We start from the raw sequence: 20,237 nt of genomic DNA on the forward strand, positions 1-20,237 counted from the left end.
ATGGACACACAGACTAAAAAAAAAGCTTTTTTTCCATTTTTCTTTTTTTTCCCCACAGTCTTCCCATGTTTATTGCGGCCAGTTGGTTCCAGACCCGACTGCAATAAGTGAATTTCTGTGATGTAGGATTCAATATCAATGGCATATGGCCTGTTTATGACTTTCTAAATTCCTTTTTTTAACCATTATTAGAGCCCTGTAGACATGAAATAACACCCCTATAGTCACCTTTACACCTCTTTTATTCTTTGTTTACACCACATTGCTCATGCACGGGCCACAGGATCACTGCAGGGACACAACAGATGTGCCACGGCTTTAAGTATAGCATGCTAGGGATCTAACTAGGATGTCTTCAGGGTGTCATCTTCATCATACATACACCACTTTATTATAGAAGTTTGACGTGGTGGAGCTGTGTTGTTTGGATTTTGTTTTGCTCATCAAAGACTCCTCCCATATCTTACAGGACAGCCTAAAAACCTTCACAATTTATCATTATCTATCGGTCTAGTATCCATAATTTAGATTTGGGTTCCTTTGGTCAAATTCCCCAGGAAGAGTTCGTCAAAGTACAAAACCTTGTTTTCTCCAATCCAAGGTCCAATCCAAAATGGCAGACTCCCTGTTTATTTTCAAACATGAGTTCTTGAGACTTTTTTTGTCCGTCCTGTCATGATAAACTGTTGGTGGGCCTTATTTTATGCAATGCACTCAGTAGAATTTGGGGTTTACTTTATAATTCATTCATTTTCTATGCCGCTTATCCTAATTTGGGTCGCTGGGGTGTGCTGGAGCCTATCCCAGCTGACTTCGGGTGAGAGGCGGGGTACACACCCTGGACTGGTCGCCAGCCAATCACAGGGCATTACTTCCCAGCACTATAAATATTTGTATTCCAGTTGTGAGGAGTGCTGTTATTATGTGTTTTCTAGGCAGAGCCTGTCCTGGACACAATAAAAGAGATTTTCCAGAAAACGGATGAAGAGTTAGCAGACTGTTGCACAAAGAGTGCCCAGGTTAGCAAATGTGTTTTCTTCAACTTTACATCAAAAGTAATAACCTCTGGCCATGTCTGTTTTGCAAAGAATACATTTACAGCAGGACTGATCCAAATGTTGACATATTGAACGATTGTATCGATACGAAGGGTGGTATCAGTATCGAATTATAATATCATGATGAGACCCATATTTTGCCAGTTCTCTTTTATGTGTATTTTCACAAGTATTTGTGGGTTTCTTGTAATAAAAGGGAATAAGGGAATATTTGTTTTATTTGTATTTATATATTGTTAAATTGCTCGCAAATACGTTTTATCGTGAAAAATATTTGTTTGTTTGTTGTTTTTATTTGGATTATAATCACAATCAACAAACTAAAGGCAAAAATCACAAAATCATTTAATTATCATTCAATTATTACAGTAAAAACGATCTGCATCATTATTAGCACTGGCAATACTGGCTCTGGATTTACTTGGTGTCGTGTTGATACCAAAATTTGCAGTATCGCCCACCCCTAATTTATAGCTATCATTGTGTATTTACCGCAGTGGCTGCTCGGGTGAGGCCTGGAGCAACAGACTCTATATTAATAGATTGTCGATAACAATCTGAAGAAAAGCTGTATTTACATTGTCTTTAGAGGTTTATTGTACTGTATTATCAATAGTAGGTTTACAACATTGTATCATTAAGAACACAAGAACAAAGAAACAAACAGACTTCTGTATCTGCAGAAGGGGACGGAATATTTGGCAGAGCTGCTCTTGTCCGTCTCCTCCTCATCAGTCAGTCCCCCAGGTAAGTTAAGACATTTACAGACAACTCTCCCGTGTTTTAGTGCAAAATAAGTAAAGAACAGCAAACACTACCTTTGGCTACATTCAAATCCTTTGACTTTTTGTCCCCACCCGCCTCCTGTATGTCATGTCACACATGACAGGTTGGACTTCAGTTCTGGTTTTCCTTTGTTTTTACATTGTTTCCGTCTAATGCTCTTATTTTGTTTTTGTTGAGTTTTTTTTCCTGTTTTGACATCATGTGCAGCAACTTGCTGGTAAGGACTGAAGCACCTGACAGAAAATGTTTTTGGTGATAAATAAATACAGGATGTGTGGACAAAATAGCTTAATAACAAAAGATTTCAAAGTAAATAGCGAGTACATGACTAAAACTAACATAAACGTATAATGAATATGCTAGCTAAATATTAACAGTTCACTGCATCAGCTCCACATCGGAAACTTTCATTTCCCTTGTTTACTTCAGAATCTCAACAGCAGACACTGTCCGACCGTCAGATTCTCGCCACGTTCCCCACACAGCCGTTAGAGGGCGCCCGGTCCACCAATCAGTCACACTTTCCCTGCAGCATGTCATGGAGTCAGCAGGGTCTTCAAGAGATCCACCGTGCAAGTCCAGCCGTGCCAGATAGGAACATCATGCCTGTAAACATGTCCCTGGGTGGACAAGCACGCTCCCAGCCCATGGTTGGCGTGAAAAATGATAAAGAACACTCAGCAGCAAGCAATACTGTTCAATCAACATACCTCATTCAAATAAGTGATATGTTGTCTGATTTATGCACAGCAAGAAACACTCCGGAGTCGCACTGTTAAGCGATGACCTCACGATTTCACTTTAATGTAGTTGTTCAGTTGTAAATATTGCCACCATGAAATACAGTTGTCCCACGCAAACTGTGTATATAGTACAGTATTCTACTTTGGCCACCAGGTGTCATTGTTTGGTGTGTTACCCTGTCGGTGTTATTCAGCTCCAAAGAGAGCAGCTCAGAACACACCAACCTCTCCTTCACTATCCTTCACCCCCCGCCCCTTCCACATGCCCAAGGCCAAAGGTCACACAAGAACCCCACTACATAGCTGTCCAGGCTATGCCTGTAACAGGTGAGACAGGAACTAGACTAGTCACTAAGGTTCCCAGGGAACACATTTACTGTAACACTGCTCCAGCAGGAGTTTTATTTATGTCTTGAATGGCTTATTTACTGTTATTTTGTTGATTATATTGGGTAATGTAAAAACCATAAATAAAGCCATTTAAAGCCGCTATTACAATACAATGATGTATTGTAATGGCGGAAGTACGCTGTCCAGAAAAAACAACAAGGAACTGCTAACGTGTGAGTCTATGTTATCTTATTTATGTCTAATATGACTTACTTTCGATGTTTATGTCTACGTTATTGTGTAATACAAATCTCTAAAGGTGACTATATGGGTATTATTTCATGGCTTGAGGGTTCAAATAATGTTTAAAAACTGTGTTTAGAAGAGCGTAAACTGGTTTTCTATGCCGTAACTCAAAAATATTTCATTAATTAAAGAGATAGTTCGAATTTTTTGACATGAAGTTGTATGACATCCACATCAGCATTGTAGTCCAACAGCGACTTACCCCCCCACTTGGTCCCCTAAGTCCAGTTATGGATGTCTTGGTCTCGTGGTTTTCAAAATGCACCAGGTGTAATATGGACTAGAGCTGGAAAACATAGAGATATGTACCTTTATTGGATTTTCACAAGTAGAATACGTTCTTGAAATGTAGTTTTTGCCGCGTCCAGTGTGAACTGAAACACTGCTCTGTGTAAAATACTGTATGTATTAGTGCACCGCTGTCCCCTCTGAAAAATGATCAAGTATTTCCTGCTTTTTTTTGTCAGAACAGTTCAACATTGGATGTCAGCCACTCAAGGTTGAACGCAACAGTTTACGTTATTTATGATCATTTCTTGGATTTATTTTCTTTCTTAGCTGTCATGTATATATTAAAACAGGAAACACCCATATCAGTAACACATTTGTCTACATGCCGCAAAGCCTTGCAGTCTGTTAATGTTTCTTGAGTTGTGTGTGTGTAATGCACTGCAGGTGGTCCTCTTTGTCAGTTCCTGGTATGCAGTAATCTACTGACTGACACAGGTTAGTCACATATCACTGCTGAACGTGGAGCGTTTTGCCACCAAGCTGCTCTGACACTGCTGGCATCATCACTGGCGGGAACTATGGTAAGATTACTTAATAATCATTATTTTTCTTTTTGTTAAATAGAATAACGCTGTTTAATGACGGCTTCTTACACAGTGGTTATTATTTAAATAGCCAGACTGATAGATTAAAAAAAAACTTTCAAGTGTAAGTATTCATAAAAACCTCAACACTGGCTTTGTAGTTATGCTTTTGGATTGGATTTTTTTTTAAATACAAGAATTAAATATGTGCTTTGTTCTGGATTTTCCCACAATGAAAACTGTTTTTTTGAATTATGTTGGCAAATTAGTATGATTTGAAAATCAGTATCAATATGGATATTTTTTTGCTGTACTTAAAATATGTTTAGTAAAATACAAATAGGATTTCTAATGTATTTATTTTAAATAAAGGCCTTTTTTAAGTTAATAAAATAATGTTAAATCAGTACCTTTTTTGCTGTATCAATGGAAACAGCTCTTTAATTGCATCTAATTTGATGATGCAACTGTAACTAATGAAGTGCACGCAGTCAAACTTCAGTCTGCAGACTAAAAAAGTAGGGCCATGTGTGCAGACAAACTTCTTGTCTGCTTCCTTTGTTCGATGAAAGCGAGACGGTTGCCGCTGAATCTTGCGCCTTATTGGTGCGGCAGTGAATGCACATTCGTATCCATAGCAACCAGTGCAGGATGCTGGCTGAGGTAAAGAAGTGTGTGGTTGTATACACTTCCTTCACACCGTGTCAGGATCTTCAAAGGTTCCAACTTTCGGCGTTCACACAAAAGATTGATGTGATTTGGCTAGTCTTGACTTTTGCAAATAACAATTGGAGTTTCATAAGTAATCCTCCTGCAGCAGGGGTGTCCAAACATTTTCCAGCAAGGGCCACTCTGATATTTTGTAAGCAACACGTGTAGATATGCTAAGAAGTCATATACCTTTATAGTTCAAGAAAAAACTGCATCTCAGCGTTGTGATCTTTGGTCTGCTCTTGTTTTTTCCCATTTTTACAGGTTTTTTTTTCCATTTTCCAATTATTTCAATTATCTTCTCTAATGATGTCTTTTTTTCTTCTCGTAATGTTATGGCTTTATTACCATAATATTTTGACTTTATTCCAGTAATAGCATAACTTTTTTCCCAACCTAATTTTCCAAAAATGACACCTTTGTTTTGTTTGTGTCTCATAATATTACAACTTTGTAAAACTATCATTTTTTTCTTTAATATTTCAGCTCTATGCTACTAAAATAACATTATTTTTCTCATTTTTTCTCGTTGGAATCCGACTCTTTTTCTCTTTCTATTTTGACTTTATTGTTCTAAAATTACAGCTTTTTTTCCTTTTCTGGTTGTTTTTTTTTAAACTATTTCCATTTCCTGTAACTTTTCTTCTTGTAATTATGACTTATTCCCATAATATTTTGACTTTACTCTCATAAAATTCAAAATTTTTCCGCAAACACATTTTGTAACCATTACAACTTAATTTGTTGTTTTGTTTGTTTCTCAGAAGATTACAATTTTCAAAAAATAACGTCTTTCCTTAATATTTTTATTCTATGCTACTAAAATAACACTTTTTTTCCTCATAGTATTACGTTATTCTTTTAAAAGAGCGACTTTTTTCTCTTAATATTTTGACTTCATTCTTGTAAAATTAGAGCTGTTAGAGCAGCATTTTTGCTGTTATTTTTTTTCAACTATTTCAACTTCTTGTAAATTTTCTCCTTGTAATTATGACTTTATTCCATTAATATTTTCCCTTTATTCTCATAACTTTGTAACTTTTTTCACAAACTAATTTTCCATAAATTACAAATTAATTTGTCGTTTTGTTTTTCATAATATTAATACTTTAAAAATATAACGTCTGTCTATAATATTTAAACCTTATGCTACTTAAATTATTTTTCATACATTATTCTTGTAAAATTACAACCTTTTCTTGTTTTCTCTCTTAATATTTTGAATGTATTCTTGGAAAAATAAAATGTTTTCCATTTTAGCTGTTGTTTTTTTTTTTCTTGTTAATTTATATGTTTAGAATATACAACTGCCCGATAAAATTTAAAAAAAAAATAGCCGCAGCCCGCCTTTTGGAAACTGCTTTCTTACAGTAAATGCAGCCATGCCAGTTTTTGTGTAACTTAACAACACTGTCATTTCACCTCCCACTTCCTTGTTTCGATTGTGTCATGCGTCCGATCCAGTGCATATTGAAAGCGAACAGACCCATTAAAATACCATGTTGTTTTGATTAGGCCACATTTGAAAACGTTCAAATATATATTAATGTGACTTATTTGCAAAGAAACAGCCCTGTTAAATGGTTTGGTAAGTGTGCAGACCATAAAACTAATTCTCTGGAGCACATTCTAACCAGATGGTTCCAAAGCATGACACTGCCATCACCATGCTTCACTGTCAAGATGTCAGGTCAAGGACTCATACACAAAAAGACCGATTGCTGAAATTTGAACAAAATGTCCTTTAAGTGTACACACCTGTACAATCAGAGATACATTTTTTTTGCAGTTAAACTGTGCAAGGTATATATAGAACCTTTGAAAGTACATAAATGATCTTTTTGTGGTATTATTTATATTATACAGTGGAACCTTGGTTAGCGTATGCCCCGGTTTGAGTGGGTTTTTTTTGGTTAACGTCGTAAATGTACACCAGGGATCACCAACGTGGTGCCCGCGGGCACCAGGTAGCCCCCCACGACCACATGAGGTTCCCGCAAGCCTGCTTTTCATTCAGGTTTTCAGTTAATAATGTGAGAACACTAGAAAGAAATGTATTCTGAAACATAAAATGTGAGTTGTGGATACCAGCATTTTGTGAATGTTTTGGTAAAACGAGCATATTTGATCTGTTTGGGTTGAAATAAGGTATGAAAATCATTTCTACAAAAATGAGTAGCTCGTGGCCATTTTCATTTTGTAAAAGTAGCTCTCGCAAGATAAAACGTTGGTGACCCCTTATGTACACCAACCTTTTGCCTCGGTTTGCGTACATTTTCTGGTTAGCATACAATATGGCGTGCGTCTCGTCACGTTATTAATACACTGCATGTCCAACTGTGTTCTTAAAGGAAAACTGAACTTTTTTTGGAATTTTGCCCATTGTCCACAATCCTTATGTGAAACATGACCACATGTTTTTCTCTTTTTTGTGCATTCTAAAGAGAGAAAAATAGCACAAAAAATGGCTAGCATGTGGGAGCTGACAATGCACACCTATTTCGACTACTTACGATCGATTCAGTGCCCTGAGAATGCAGTGACCTGAATGAATGAGAATATTCGCAGGCGACGTCATTTTAATAGTATGAAGTTAATATTAAAGAAAGATGTTATTTCTTTAAAGTTGAAATATTATGAAAAACAAGTTTTATGAAGTTCAAGTTTTTGGAAAATTAAGTTGCAGGAAAAGTTGTAATGTTACAAGAATAAAGTCATAATATTAGTTAACATAATTAAATTAATTACTTTGACAAGAAGAAAGTTGAAATAGTGGATCAAACAAAAAAAAAACAGCTGTAATTTTATGAGAATAAAGTCAGAATATTAAGAGGGAAAAAGTTATATTCTAACAAGAAAAAAGTCATAATTTTATGAGTGTCACGCGCTACGGTGACACCTGTCGCCTGTTTTAGTTTTGTGCTGCTTTCCATTATGTTGTATATTATTGCTGACCTCTCCTGTTTACTTGCTCAGACGGTGACACCTCCTGAGCTGGGCGGAGCTACTGGATCCCTGCAGCTGTGTTCAATCAGCTACCTTTTTAGTCTCCTCACCTGCAGCCTGCCAGTGCTGGATTATTGTCAATGGTTGTGCTTCCAGACCATGTGCTTTTCTCCTGCTACCACTTACCTTACCCTCCTGTTGCAGTTCCTCTGGCTACTCCAACCAGCTCTGTCGTCCTGCTGCACCGGACCTCCGTCCAGCTCATGTGGTAGTTCCAGTACCTTTTTGGTCAGTGCTGTCCTTGTTTTTGCCCACGGTGCCCTCTTAGTTTTTTGCACCGTCGCCTTGAGTTCCTGTTTTGTGCCTCCTTTGCTTGCACATTAAATATATTTTGAACTTTTGGACTTGTACCTGTTTCTGCATCTCGGGATCCAAGTTACACGGCTCCCTGAGCCTGACAATGAGAATAAACTTGTAATTTTATGAGGAAAATGCATTTGTCATTTTAGGAGCATAAAGTGGAAATATTAAAAAAAAAAAAAAAAAAAGTTATTCTAAAGTCCTTATATTATGAGAACCAAACGAAACAAAATAAAGTTGTAATTGTTGGAAAATTAGGTGGGAGAAAAGTTATAATATTATGGTAATAAAGTCAAAATATTGTGGTAATAAAGTCATAGTATTACAGAAAGAAAATGTACAAAGATTATTTAAAAATAAAGTTTAAATATTTGGAAGATGTAAAAAAAAAAAAAAAAACTGAAAAAATGGGAAAAAAAGATCAAAGACCGAAGTTAAATAATGTTAATGCTAATAATACGCTTTTTCAACCACATCAAAAATCTGAGCTGCAGATTCTTTCTTGAAATATATATTACTTCTTAGCATACATCAAAGTGGCCCTTGAATCTTTGCATTGTTCAAGATGTGGCCCTCGGTGGAAAAGGTTTGGACACCCCTACTATCTCTTTAAATGGCATATGATCGTTTTGATGCCTTGTATCTTGTTTTTATTATTATTTGGTTTAGTTTATTTGAACATGAAGGTTACAATGCCAAGATATGTAATGCCAAGATATGTGTTTGAACTAAGAAAATTACATTTTGTGAATTTTTGAGTGAGAGTTGTGCATGGATCTGTTTAGTACATGGGAAGGCGTCACAACAACGCTGGTGTGAAGAATACTGAAATGTACTTTCACTGATATACTGTCGAGTCGCATAAGGCGACTGAGTGTTGCTGACTGACGTGCTCTAGTTGGTGCAGGTGGGCATGCGTTGTGCTGAGCCACTAACTTCCTGCTTGACAAACAAAAGTGCTTTGTTGTTGCCAGGAGGAGAGTGTTGATGTCAAGGCTCTGAGGGCCAGGTTCAGCAGCAAGGCCAGGACTTCACACACCAGCAGCCGAGACAGCAACTCACCGAGATCGCCACAGTCCAGAACAGAAAAGGGTTTGCTCTTTCCAAGCTTTTCTCCACCAGGACATCCACATATGGCTGGGGTAGACGTGGTGAGGTCCCAAACAGAAGAAACAACAGCGGCCTCCACCCTCTCCAAGCCTGTTTTTTTCCCCCAGTCGCCTCCCATTCCAGGAGTCTCAACATCAGTGCAGTCTTCGGGCGTTGGTAAGGTCAAACAGACGGGGGAGCTTTTGCAGAAAATGATGCTGCGAAGTGCTGTAGGTACCAAAGTCCCCTGTCCTGCTCCAACCTCGACACCTCTGCAACTGCGACAGAGGAGCACAGGCAGTGCCATTCCACTGAGGAGGCCACTGCCCCCTGAAGGACCACTGCCCTTGAAACCCAAACGGCCTCCCAACATTAACCTGGAGCACTTCCAGAACGTCACTCGGCGGGGTTGGCCATTTCCTGCTTCGAGGACAAAAGATGGTGAGTATAGCTACTTTACTTACTGAGCAGTTGGCAACAGTGCTGATCGCCAGCCAATCACAGGGCAAACAACCATTCACGCTCACATTCACACTTCTAAACTTGATGAAACTGACTTAAGATGTGTCAGAGATTGCTGCATAAGACTTGAAAACGTGCCTTTAGCTCCCACTTCACTCGTCCACGTCACTACGTCCTGAAGCTGCACTCTAAACATCATGAGAAATGTGGTTTTTAGCCATAAATTAGCTGCAGGATTCAAAGTGTGAGAAGAAAGCAGCAGCTTATACACCGGAAATTACGGGACGGTATTGTGCCTGTTTTGAGATAATTCAAACCTGCAATAAAATCCTGTTGTTCTGGCGAGCAAGTCTGGTGATTGTGTGTCTCACCGAATATTACAGTAACATTACTGACACCTAGTTACCATTGTAGAATGTTACATAGACGTCTTTGAATGCGTCTTTCGAATGGCTCATGTTTGCATTTTAGTTCATTCAGTCATTTTTATGCTTGAAAATCAAGCTTAATGTAGGCAAAAATAGGTAACGTTTGCTTAAATATGCACATGTTTTGACTAATAATGGGCCATATTTAACCACAAAACAGAATGATTTAATATATTTTTGAAAAACTGTGATAGAGTGAAGCCGTGAAATTTGAACCGTGAAGTGGCGAGGGATGACTGTATTTGACTATTTCTTTTCTTAGGATTTGTTTGTAACCATGAACATATAAAAAGCATTTTCTGTTTCTTGTTTCTTTTGTTTGCACTCTGGTGCCTCCTTATTTCCGTATCATCATCGTGTTGTCAGTGATGCTCATTTTCATTGTTACCCCAAAAGGTTCTCCAGGCTTGGGAGCAAGACGAATGTCATCACCTGGAGCGACCACTTCATCACATCCTCTGCCACAGTCCATAAAACCCAGAAGGTTGCAGAACCAGGTGCCTGCTATGTGAGTATGTCATTCTGGGTCAAGTTTGACAGAATTATAAGGGTGTTTGTTACACTGTTGTTATCAGTTTATATAAATTTGCCTAGCTAATGTTTGGGTGCCGAAGTGAAACTCATTTGTTCATTTGGTTGTATTAATCTCACAAGAACATGGCAAAATATTTGTACTTTTCATATAAAACATTAAAATGTCAGAGAGTTTGACACATATCTGAAATGTGTTCCATGTCAGGGACATTGACAGCAACCAGGACACTTATGATGACATTGCAAACTTGGAGGAAAAAGGTAAAAATACTTGGAATAATAACGATATCTTGTACAAGTAACTTTTGCTTACTGTGAATAATTTGAAAGCTGCATGCAGTTCCTCCAAAATGTACACTCCTCGCATTTCAGCAAGCATTTTTTATTACAGTTTATCTTCACACGGGGAAATGTTATAAAAAGGAAACTTAAATGTACTTGAGAGTAGTCAGTGTACAGCTGTTATAGCGGTACAGATTCATCACACAGTCATTATTGGCTTAATAGCTGGCAATGCAAGTCAGTAGCAAGACAATTGTCTCTTACCTACAGTCAAGCGTGGTGGTGTGTGTGTGTCATTGCCTGGGGCTGCATGAGTGCTGCCAGCACTGGGGGCTATGGTTAATTGAGGGAAACATGAATTGTGACATTCTGAAGCGGTGCATGCAACAAGCCCAAAACAGCTGAAGGTGATGGAATATGTCTCTAGACCTGAACCCAATTGAATTCTGTGCCCAAGATGATTAAGGCTCCGCATATAACAATGGTGCTCACAGAAAGCACAATTTGGACATGCTCGTTGTGAGGTGTACTCACTTGTCCTGCCAGCTGTTTACGTTACTTGGTTCCAGACCCGACCGTGATATGTGAGTTTCCACGAAGTAAGATTCCTCATTTATAAATAAAAAAATTCCTTAGTTAGAGCATAGAAAACATGTTTACGACCTCCTAAATACGGTTTTTAACATTATTAGAGCCCCCGAGACATGAAATAACACCTCAATAGTCACCCTTACACTTGTATACCCAATACAGTAGACATAAGAAGGGAAGGTAAGCCATTTAACACGTAAATATGACTCATGCTTGTGTGTGGCGTGGGTTAAAACTGCGACAGTAGACCATGTTAGGGATTATTGTGCCTGTTATACAGATAATTCAAACATGCAATAAAAGCCTGTTGTTCCGGCGAACAAGTCCGGTGCTTGTGTGTCACACCGAACTTTACGGTAATCTTTACCTTCTTATATTTGTATTTTGGTTCATTTAGCCATTTTTATGCTGAAAAACGCTTAATTTAGGCAAAAACACATAAGATTTGCTTCAATATGCATTTTTTTGTAAAAAAAAAAAATGGGCCGTATTCGACCACAAAACTGCATGATTTGTTAATTGATATACAGTCATGCCTCGTTTATCACGGTTAATTGGTTCCAGACCCAACCGCGATAAGTGAATTTCCGCCAAGTGGGATTCAATATTAATAAACAGAATATTTTCATAGTTCGAGCATACAAAAATACTTTGTGAATATGGTTTTTAACAATATTGCAGCCCTGTAGACTTGAAATAGCACCCCGCTTTTACACTCTTATTTACACTATTATTATTTACTCTAAACTTCCGAAAGTGTTTCAAACGGAGTGGGGAAGAAGGACAAAGAATCCAAAAACCTTCATCTTCTACACAGAATGAGAGGAGAACCTTTTTTTCATTCGATCTTAGTCTCGGTGCAGTGTGAAAGGTAATGAAATCTAACGTCATGTCTCGTAACATTACTGATGCCTAGTGACCAAAGTACTACGTACAACTTGTCTTTTTATCCTATTTTTTGACTAGTAATAGGCCATAGCCAACCACGAAACAGCGGTCATTTATTAATTAATTATTTCTTGAAAACTCGCGACGTAACGAAAAGAACCGTGAAAGAGTCAAGCCACGAAATTCAAAACGCAAAGTGGCGAGGGATCACTGTACAGTATAAGTTTCATGCTTATACTTATTGTCCCTTGAGAAAATAGAATAAAACGGTTGCTGAAATGTGAGGGATTTCGACTGTAAAACACTTCACGGTTGAGCATATATTCATTTGATGTCACAGAGTCCTGGAGCAACAGCAGTTCACAGTGGATGGAAGGGGTAAGGACAAAAAGCTAATAAAGACATTACTGTATATCTGGCTTTCAGGTCAAATGCTGCTTCCAGAAGGGCAGCGGTTTGACTCCGTGTTAAATGTTTGTGTTAAATCTGTCAAAATGTGAAAAAACTTAGTTGAGGTCAGTGCAACATCAATAATGTTTCACTTGTGTTAAAAAAAAAAAAATTGTTGTAATTATCTCTTTTGTAGGATGAAAGTGACGTGTACGAGGATATTGATGAGTAAGTTCACACTTTCAATGTTAATAAATAAGTAAAACAACACCAATAAAATAACAAATAAATGAATTAATTGACTATTTCAATCATCAATATGTTGCTTAAAAAAATGACACTGCTGGGGGAGAATTCCTTTTTCCTTTTTTTTTGCATTGAGTGTGTGCTTACAGCAGTGATGACGATATGAAGTGCAGATTTGCACAATACGCAGAACATAGGACAACAAACAATGGTGTGCAAGATGTTGTGTGTCAATGAAAAGTGGGCTGTTTACTGGCAAAACAATTATTCAATTATGGGAGAAAGAATTACAAGATAGCGATGAATAATAATTGCCGTGATGATAGTTATGTAATGTGCTATATTAGACAAAGAAAGGGAAAAATATATACTGTATTTGTGTGTATAAAAAAATATTATTAAAAATAATACATTTTCAAAAAGGAGGGAAAAATTCAAACTAAATTCAGGAACTAAAAATAAAATTGATTAACTCAGACAAAAATGTTATTATTATGCATTTTTGAGCCCAGTCCACTGCAAGCATGCTCCCCTCCCCCAGGAAGACCATTTCTAACTGGCTTCAAAGTATACTGACTGTATTCAATAAGCAAAACTGTGTGCAAATATAAAATGTCTATATATATTTTCTGCAGTAACATGTACATTTCCTAACTAACGTGACACCCGAACAAAGGAGCTTCAACGATAGTCATTTTGCACTGCTTGAAATGATCAACAGAGTTCATGTTGGATGTGACAGGAACCAAGTGCGGGTGAACTGGGACGCTGACAAGAAAAAAGAAACAAGAGAAAAGAGGCATCAAGCCGTGATGAAGCGATTGCAAAGAGAAAATGAGTTAAGGAAAAAATTCCAGGTAATATTACAACAATGCAGTATGTACATCCTATGATCAGCATGTCCTTCAGCATCCAGCCTCTCTAGTTGCAAGAGGAGGAGGAAATTCTCCACACTGCCAGAGTTCGTTACGACTGGAACGGGGAAGGAAAACTGGACCTCAAGGTGCACCAAGGCCAGACTGTGGAGATCGTCAGAGTGAAGAATAACCCAGAGGGCAAGTGGTTGGCTCGCTCCCTGGATGGAAAGTGTGAGTTTGATGTCCAAAACAAGAACTAAAGAACGCATAGCTTCAGATGACGTCATTGAGAAGCATGCATCCTGTCTCTGCATCCCCTTCTATAGATGGATACATCAGTAACACCTGTGTGGATGTCGACTATGAGGCAGTGAGACGTAAATTGATCCAGTCCAGGAAAATCGAAGCACCGACTTTACCTCCACCACCTCCAGATCCACCTCAGATGTTACATATGGATACCAGAAACAGGTCAACTTTCAGCAATGCTCATGTTCCCTTTACGTTTATACAAACTCTACTGCTCTTTCTGACTTGATTTGTAATTACTGCATGAGTAACATGCACGTGTTTCTTCATATTTGCAGTTTGGGTCACGGTCAAGGTAAGTGACAACGTGCAGACACTCATCCTGTCATCTATAAAATTATTCTTATTTCAATTTCTTTATTAAAAAAAAAAGTTTGAGAAATTCATTCCACAGAACAGAATAAGAAAATCCACAATCTGTTAAGAACGTCGTGAGCCAGTTAAGATGCAGAGAGAGTCGAGTAGTGACCAAAAATATTTATTTATAAGAAAAGGTGTCCTCCACAGAGGGACAGAAAGTACAAACAAGGCAACAACAGACAACAAAAAATCACTACTGTAAAAAAACTAGTAGTCAAGGCTGAGAATACCACACAGCAAACAAAAAACTCTGCCAAAACGACAGGCAGGAAAAAAAGACAAATCAAGTGAAAAGAAGGCGCTGCTGAAGAAGACGAGCAGGAAAATACTCACAACACGGTACAGACTAAAAGCCAGAAAGCGGGGACTAGGAAGTTGCAAACACGGACCCGAGCTGAGCGCAGGGCGTGAGAAGCATGAGGGACAATCTGGCAAAGAGTCACTCCTGCAGCCATGCTTAAAAAGGCCAGTTGAGACTTTGCCCACAGGTGTGTGCAGGTAACTCCGCCTGCTGCAGGACTGCAGTGCACTGCAAGACAAGGCAGACAGGCGGCAGCAGAGCCACAACACAGAACATAAAACAATCATCTGTGAACTATTGCTCACTAGTAATGATAGGAAATAAAGTAATAAAAAGGTAATAATATGATATCATAGCTAATATATTAAAATAGGGATGCTCCGATACCATCATCCAGGACTGAAATCTGCCGATACTGATACCGATCACATGGATTAATTATACATTTTTCGATGTATTTATAAGTGCTATACGATAAGGGACCATAAAATCACCTTAAATTAGACAAAAACATATTTGACTTACTTTTTGAAGAGAACATATGTGACTGGTGAGACTTCCAGAGGATGAGATGCCTTCTTGAAAGACACTTTGGATGTGAGAGTACATTGGTGGAGCTTCAGCAGGACCTCCTTTGATATCAGTGTTAGCCGACTTGTAATAACCAGCAACAGCCAACAATTCAAAGCATGGTTAATATTTATGTGGAGTAGCAAAGGATTGACTACATAATAAAACATGAGTGACGTTACAATGAAAATCAATAATTATGCTTAATTACTTACATTTATATGCTTCTTTTGCTGCATTGGAGGAAATGTATCGTACTCCTGCTGATATGTGTCAAAATGTCGAATACTGGCCCAGGCAATCAAGGCGATCACTGCTAAATTTTTATATTTCGTATTCAGACCTATGGAGATATATTTTTTAAATCTAGCGACTATTTATGGTATTTGTTGAGTACGTATCGCCCTTCTCAACGAGCAGCGGGTGCTGCTGGCCCCTCCCCCATCTGAAAGCACTCGCACAGGCCCAGGCAACTCGGTCTTGTTTGTGGCATTTAAAAAAATGACAAAATTTGTTTTGCTTTTCATCTTTTTTGCTCACTTTTTGCCTCTGTCACAATGTTATTTCTCCCTCTCATTAGCATCCATTACAATTTCACGCGCATGCATCAGGGCGCGTTATGCAAGTTAGACAATAACTTCATGCTCCTGCCACCACAAATAGATTTCACTCCTGTGGGAAACACTGTAATCATTGTAATAATAATATAAACAATAAGAAATTCAAGGTTTTAGATGACCACAGTGTATCCACCGGGGGGGACGGCAGTATTTAGTATTAGGCGCAGCACCTTGAATAAATAAAGAAAAACATGTTTTTGTAACCTGATAGGCTAACCTCAATTATGTAAAAGGAAAATGATTAACTTCTGAGTTCCTTCAGTTGAATTATTACCAATGCAGATACTGAGATTCAACAGGAAGATGTCTCACTATACAGGATGTTAACGGGTTTTGTCATTTTAGAGTTTTTCTGTTCTCCTCAGATGACTACGATGGCTTTCATCTACCAGCTGAGGATTTCCCACCACCACCACCTGAGATTAGGTATCTATATCCTCCTTGTTGGACAAAAAGATAACGAGAAATATGATATTGGTGTGTACTGTAGCTGCAGAATTAGTCTTGTGTTCAACTTAACAAGCGATGTACAGTATGTGAAACACTAAAACACATAGGATGCAAATTGACGACTCTCAAAGATGGAAAACCGGCAATGAAATGTTTGCCTTTTCAGCATAGATCCCAAAGTGGAAAAGGAGCTCAGGAAAAAATTCAAGGTAAATATTATTTTGCTCTTTTTCGCTTTAGTCATATTGTGCAGTAAATTGACCAGTAAATTGTAAAAAAAGTATTGCCATATTGACCCGGATATATTACTCCATTAAAAAAAAAACACCAATTATATTTTATTATTATTTTGTATTATATTTTATATTGTATTATATTTTATTAGCATTTTTTATATTTTTTATCTGGAGATTTAAATAAGCGAAAATGCGTCAAAGGCACTGTCTCTCTCTGCTCTTCTGTTCTCCCCTCTGTGTGTGTGTGTGTGTGTGTGTGTGTGTGTGTGTGTGTGTGTGTGTATGGGGGGGGGGGGGGGGGGGGAGTATATTTTTGAAGCTTTTCAGGAAATCTAACCCGGTAGAAATAGCAGAATATTGATGACAGTACCAAACCACAACTGCGAATGAACTGTGTAAAACAGCGCTTACGCAGGTTAGCAAACCACAAACGGGGAGATATGATGCAAATTTTAAGATAATGGTGATCAGTGAAGCAGTCGTCAAATAACTGCCAAGCAGCTAAGTGATTAATATTAGTAATATTAGTAATCCCTCGTTTCCCCGCTGTGGGATAAATAAAGTACAAATAATTGTTGCAGTTAATTGATTCCCACAAAGTAGGATTCCTTATGTAGAAAACCTGTTTACGACCTTCTAAATGCAGTTTATAACATTCTTAGAGCCCTCTAGACATGAAATAACACCCCTATAGTCTCCTTTACACTCATATTACCCCATGTAGTGGACAGTGCTAGGACAGCTGAGTGGAGGCAGACAAGAACGTGACGTCGGGGGTCGAGAGTTGAGTTTTAGCTTGGCTTGGTTTACGGCCGCAACTCTAGCCCGTGTTAGGGATTATTGTACCTGTCGTGAGATGATTCAAACCTACAATAAAAGCCTGTTGTTTCGGTGATCACGTCTGGTGCTTGTGTATCTCACCGAACATTACAGTCACATTCCTGACACATATTAGTGTAGAATACTACATATCATATCATAAATACATTCTGCACAAAATAATAAATAGGTAAATAACTTGATATCAAAATACAGTAGCTGGTTGGATTTACAAACTTTTATGACCTTGACACATCCAAGTTTAAAGTGTTCAAAGTGACTTTTGTGTCCCAGTACAAGGGTCCGCTCAGGGTAATAGACACTCTGATGGTGGATCCTAACGCTGTCATGAAGAAGCCAGGAGGGAAGGACCTCCATGTGACGCAGGGTGACGTTCTGGATGTCATCCAGCTCACCGACAGCAAAAAAGCTCTGTGCCACAACAGCACATCAGGAAAATGTAAGTGATCACGTCACAACTGTATTGTCATGATGTTAGCACAAACTGATGGGTGAAGAGGATGACCACTTTGAAGATAAAAGAGAAATGACCCAACCTGGAGGGGGAAAAGAGTGGAGCAGCTATTAATCCAGCAAAAGACGTTGTTTCACAAATCAGTTCAGTCAACATTTACCAGCAGGAAGATGCTTAGACAGGACGTCATGACGTTGTGTAACCCCACGTTAAACTGCATGCCTGGAATTGTTTCTTAATGGGTAAAAGTGAATTTAAAAAGAGATACAGATACACAAAAAAAAGATACAGTGGACCTCTTAAAAGAAGGCTCTTGAAAGAATTAAAAATAATTTGTTCTGTGTTTTTTCATACAGATGGTTATGTGTCCAGAAACCTTCTTCTTCCATTGTGAGTGAATCCTTTTCAGTGCAGCTTTTGGTGTAAACACAGCTTATAAGCTTTTTTAATGGTGTTAGTGGTATATATTATAATATCTGTGAAAGTGAAGTTTTTATGCTTTATAGCACTTTTTCCAGCGAGAGAGACATACTGAAAAATGAAAGGATGCAAGGGTCCCTTTGATATTTTCTTAACCAACACATAGCGATATGCTAAGAAGCTGTAGTATACCTGTATGTAGCCCAAGAAAAAAACTACATTTCACTACATTTATCTTTAAAAAAAAATGTATTTTTTTCTTTATTTCAGCATTGTTACTAAAATGATATTTTTCCTCATAGTACAAGTTTATTCTCATAAAATTGCAACTTTTTTCTCATTAGAAAACTGTTTTTTTCTCTTCATATTTTGACTTTATTCTGGTCAAATTTGTGCTGTTTTCCATTTCATTTTTTGTATAATTTTCAGAATATTTCAACTTTCTTCTTCTAATATCCCCATGTTATACATTTTCCCCCAACCTAAGTTTCCAAAAAATTACAACTTTATTAATTGTTTTTTACTTTAAAAAAAATTTTCTTTAATATTTCAACTTCATGCTACTAAAATGACATTTTTCGTCATATTATTACTTTATTCTTGTGAAATTATGGCTTTTTTTCCCTTGCTAGATTACAACTCTTCTCTTGATATTTTGACTTTTGATTCATTTTCCCATTTCTGCGTGTTAAATTACAAGTATTCTTGTTAAATTACGTTTTAGACTATGCTGCGGGCCAACAAAATCCCAGCCGTGTGCCACAAATGGCTCCTGGGCCGCACTTTGGACACCCCTGTTCTATAGATTCACTACACACAGAGTGAAATATTTCGAGAATGTGTTTCTTAATTTGCAAACAATTTTGCTATAAGATTGTATCTTAAAGCTAATTAAGAAAAAATTCACATAAAATGTGAAAACTTGTCAAAAAGCGGAATATGATACACGTATATCGTGTAAATATATAATGGTCGCACACTGGGCCACACGGTGGCCTAATGGTTAGCTTGTTGGCCACGCAGTCAGGAAGATCTGGGTTTGAATTTCCGTTGGGCATCTCTGTGTGGAATTTGCATGTTTTCCCCGTGCGTGGGTTTTTGCAGGGTGTACCCCGCCTCTCGCCCGAGGCCAGTTGGGATAGGCTCCAGCAACTTACATAATATCAAAGTGGCCGTTGTATCCTTTCATTTTTTAGTATGTGGCCCTCATTGGAACCGTTTGGACAGTCCTGTTCTAATCTGTTGAAATGCACCTGTGTATCTTCTAATAGTTTGTGTGTGAAGTCGAAGAAAGCAATGAAAAGAAAGTATCATTTAAAAAGTCATTCATGATGATCAATATCGTGATCGATCCTCATTTGCAGGGATGGGGACATATATGATGATATTGAATATTCAAGTGGTGAGCTATCTTGTCTATGTTCTTTTTTTTCGGTCACCGTCGTTCAGTTTTAACAGAATTGAGCTTATCTGTTTTCATCGTTTGTCTTTCAGATCTCCATGACAACGACTTTCTTCACGCGGACTATTAACCCATGTCAGACGAAACACACAAGCTTACTTGGAAAGAAATTAAGTCAAACACAAGCCTGAGAACCAAAGCCCACTTTTAGAGTTGTCATGCTTGTAAACAAAAACAATGAACATTGATATTGATCAACAACAATGAAAAAAGAGAAAACAAACATAGTTAGTCAAACTGCTGGTATATATAAAATGGACACACTATTCTTGAAGCGTTTTCCTTGACCTCTGAGATAATTTCAAATAAATATTCTTATTTAAGACAGCTTTTCTGTGATATGTCTGTCTCAGATGTAATTTAAACTAGTAGTGTGTGTTTTGACTAATTTTG

At 37.8% G+C, this 20,237-nt stretch overlaps 1 protein-coding gene across 6 annotated transcripts; it reads left to right on the forward strand.

The window, feature by feature from the left end:
* Window positions 1-2,929: 2,929 nt before the first annotated feature.
* On the forward strand, window positions 2,930-20,024 carry si:ch73-40i7.2 (FYN-binding protein 1). Of its 6 annotated transcripts, none has more exons than XM_054790158.1 (17): window positions 2,930-3,150; window positions 3,696-4,035; window positions 9,030-9,585; window positions 10,431-10,542; window positions 10,774-10,829; window positions 12,670-12,707; window positions 12,916-12,947; window positions 13,687-13,822; window positions 13,891-14,053; window positions 14,149-14,293; window positions 14,410-14,426; window positions 16,348-16,408; window positions 16,599-16,641; window positions 17,782-17,947; window positions 18,319-18,352; window positions 19,747-19,784; window positions 19,877-20,024. In XM_054790158.1, the coding sequence occupies exons 2-17, from the start codon at window positions 4,033-4,035 to the stop codon at window positions 19,912-19,914; spliced, it is 1,638 nt and encodes a 545-aa protein (XP_054646133.1). In that variant the 5' UTR covers window positions 2,930-3,150; window positions 3,696-4,032; the 3' UTR covers window positions 19,915-20,024. The 6 variants fall into 6 exon arrangements, with proteins under 6 accessions (XP_054646133.1, XP_054646134.1, XP_054646131.1 ...); XM_054790159.1 differs by having other exon boundaries at window positions 3,899-4,035; XM_054790156.1 differs by lacking the exons at window positions 2,930-3,150; window positions 3,696-4,035 and adding an exon at window positions 6,013-7,983 and having other exon boundaries at window positions 9,030-9,321; window positions 9,379-9,585.
* The last annotated feature ends 213 nt before the right edge of the window (window positions 20,025-20,237 follow it).

The sequence above is a fragment of the Dunckerocampus dactyliophorus genome, chromosome 10 (assembly GCF_027744805.1).
Source record: "Dunckerocampus dactyliophorus isolate RoL2022-P2 chromosome 10, RoL_Ddac_1.1, whole genome shotgun sequence".
NCBI lineage: Eukaryota > Metazoa > Chordata > Actinopteri > Syngnathiformes > Syngnathidae > Dunckerocampus > Dunckerocampus dactyliophorus.